Consider the following 2,326-nt stretch of genomic DNA (forward strand, 5'->3'; position numbering starts at 1 on the left):
AAAAAAAAAAAAAAAAAAAAAAAAGGGCAAATGGGGCTGGGTGTAGTGGTTCACGCCTGTAATCCCAGCACTTTGGGAGGCTGAGGCAGGCAGATCATGAAGTCAAGAGATTGAGACCATCCTGGCCAACATGGTGAAACCCCGTCTCTACTAAAACAAAAATTAGCTGGGCATGGTGCACACCTGTGGTCCCAGCTACTTGGGAGGCTGAGGCAGGAGGATCGCTTGAACCCAGGAAGTGGAGGTTGCAGTGAGCCGAGATTGCACCACTGCACTCCAGCCTGACAACAGAGCAAGACACCGTCTCAAAATAATAAATAAATAAACAAGGCAAATGTTGTTACATGTTTTATCCTAAATGAAAAAAACAAACAAACAAACAAAAAAAAAAACTAACAGTCAAAAGCAGCTCTTCTGGGATGGCTGTGGCAGGAGAGTGGCCAGAGGGCCCACAGCTGAATGCAAAGGCCACAGGTGTCACTGCTGCCTACAACCCAACTTGGCAAAGCTGCAGAACATACCTATTCGGCCAAAGGTGCCAGGAGCAAGGTTCCCTTAATGATAAGGAGAGCAACGCCACCCTCTGCAGACCAACCCCGGAACTAACCCGGGCAGAGCTGCCTGGGCCCACTCACCTTCTTAAAGAGGACAACCCCATCTTTGTCGAGCTGGTATTTGGAGAACACGTCACTGTTGGAAGTGATCCCAAATGGTATGTCATCGATGGCCTCTGCTGCCTGCAAGAACTGCTTGGCAGAGTCGGACTCCACGTCCTGAACGAGGAGGGAAAAGCAGAGGTAGTCACAAGCCCACAGCACCAAGCAGTCGGGGCAGAGTCTGCAATGCCTGGGCCCGGGGGGACACGTGCAGAACTGCCAGCCGCAGCCGTGGACCCCTCCTCAATGGATGACAGAAAAAAGAAAGACTGAATGACGCTCTGGTCTCTACCTTGAAGAAGCCGATGACAGCCACCTCGCTGGACTCCACCAAGGACTCTGCAGCTGCGCCGTCAGGCAGGGTGGTGGCAGCCGGGCCCGTGCGCTTCTTCAGCCAGTTCACGATGTCATCAGCCTCTCTGCCAGCTAACCCCAAACAAATGTAGGTTCCACTCTCAAACAGGGAGTGCCGCCCGCCCTGCCGGGCCTGTTTCTGTCTCTACTCTCTGCCAGCCAGGTTGAGGACACCTGACTCACCCTAAGCAAGATGTTTTCCCACCACGGAAGAGGTCTGGTGTCATCGGCCCGCCTCCTAAACCCCAGTGTATATGAGACTGTGGTTGTGTTTAAGGCGAGTGGGGAGGAAAGAGGATGATTCTCTCTATGAATAACAGGATCACAAACTCATTTTTTTTCTCTGATCTCTCGGCATTTTGTTTTCTCTTTTGACACAGGGGCTCACTCTGTTACCCAGCTGAAGGCAGGATCTTGGCTCACTGCAGCCTCCACCCAATGGGCTCAAGCAATCTTCCCAACCTCAGCCTCTCAAGTAGCTGGGGTACAGGTGCATGCTATGATACCCAGCTCATTTTTGTATTTATTGTAGAGACGGGGTTTTGCCATGTTGCCCAGGCTGGTCTTTAACTCCCGTGCTCAAGCACTTTGCTCACCACGACTTCCCAAAGTGCTGAGATTATACGCATGAGCCACCAATCCCAACCTTTTTTTTTTGGAAGATAGGGTCTTGCTCCGTCACCCAGGTTAGAGTGCAGTGGCATGATCATGGCTCACTGTGACCTCGAACTTCTGGGCTCAAGCAATCTTCCCACCTCAGGCTCCCAAGTAGCAGGGACCACAGGCATGTGCCCCCACACCCAGCTAACTTTTTTTTTTTTTTTTGAGACAGTTTCACTCTTGTTGCCCAGGTTGGAGTGCAATAGTGCAATCTCGGCTTACTGCAACCTCCACTACCAGGTTCGAGCAATTCTCCTGCCTGAGCCTCCCGAGTAGCTGGGGATTATAGGTGCCCACCACCACACCCGGCTAATTTTTAGTAGAGACAGGGTTCCCCATGTTGGCCAGGCTGGTCTCACTCCTGACCTCAGGTGATGCACCTGCCTCGGTCTCCCAAAGTGCTGGGATTACAGAGGTGAGCCACTGCACCCGACAAATTTTTCTTTTTCTTCTTTTTTTTGAGACAGAATCTACCTCTGTCGCCCAGGCTGGAGAGTACAGTGGCACAACCCTGGCTCACTGTAACCTCCTCCTCCCAGATTTAAGTGATTCTCCTGCCTCAGCCTCCCAAGTAGCTGGTATTACAGTAGCCCGCCACCACGCCCAGCTAATTTTTGTATTTTTAGTAGAGGCGGGGTTTCACTGTGTTGGCCAGG

General features: G+C 51.7%; 1 protein-coding gene across 2 annotated transcripts in view; it reads right to left on the bottom strand.

Annotated features, from left to right (window-relative positions):
• P4HB (prolyl 4-hydroxylase, beta polypeptide) overlaps positions 1-2,326 on the bottom strand; it is a 26,671-nt gene that overhangs the window by 11,487 nt on the left and 12,858 nt on the right. For both annotated transcript variants that reach the window (XM_011995424.1, XM_011995364.1), the window contains exon 2: positions 636-773. In XM_011995424.1, coding sequence (XP_011850814.1) covers positions 636-773 — 138 coding nt within the window. The remainder of the gene's footprint in view (positions 1-635; positions 774-2,326) is intronic.

The sequence above is a fragment of the Mandrillus leucophaeus genome, unplaced genomic scaffold (assembly GCF_000951045.1).
Source record: "Mandrillus leucophaeus isolate KB7577 unplaced genomic scaffold, Mleu.le_1.0 Scaffold1, whole genome shotgun sequence".
Taxonomy (NCBI): Eukaryota; Metazoa; Chordata; class Mammalia; order Primates; family Cercopithecidae; genus Mandrillus; species Mandrillus leucophaeus.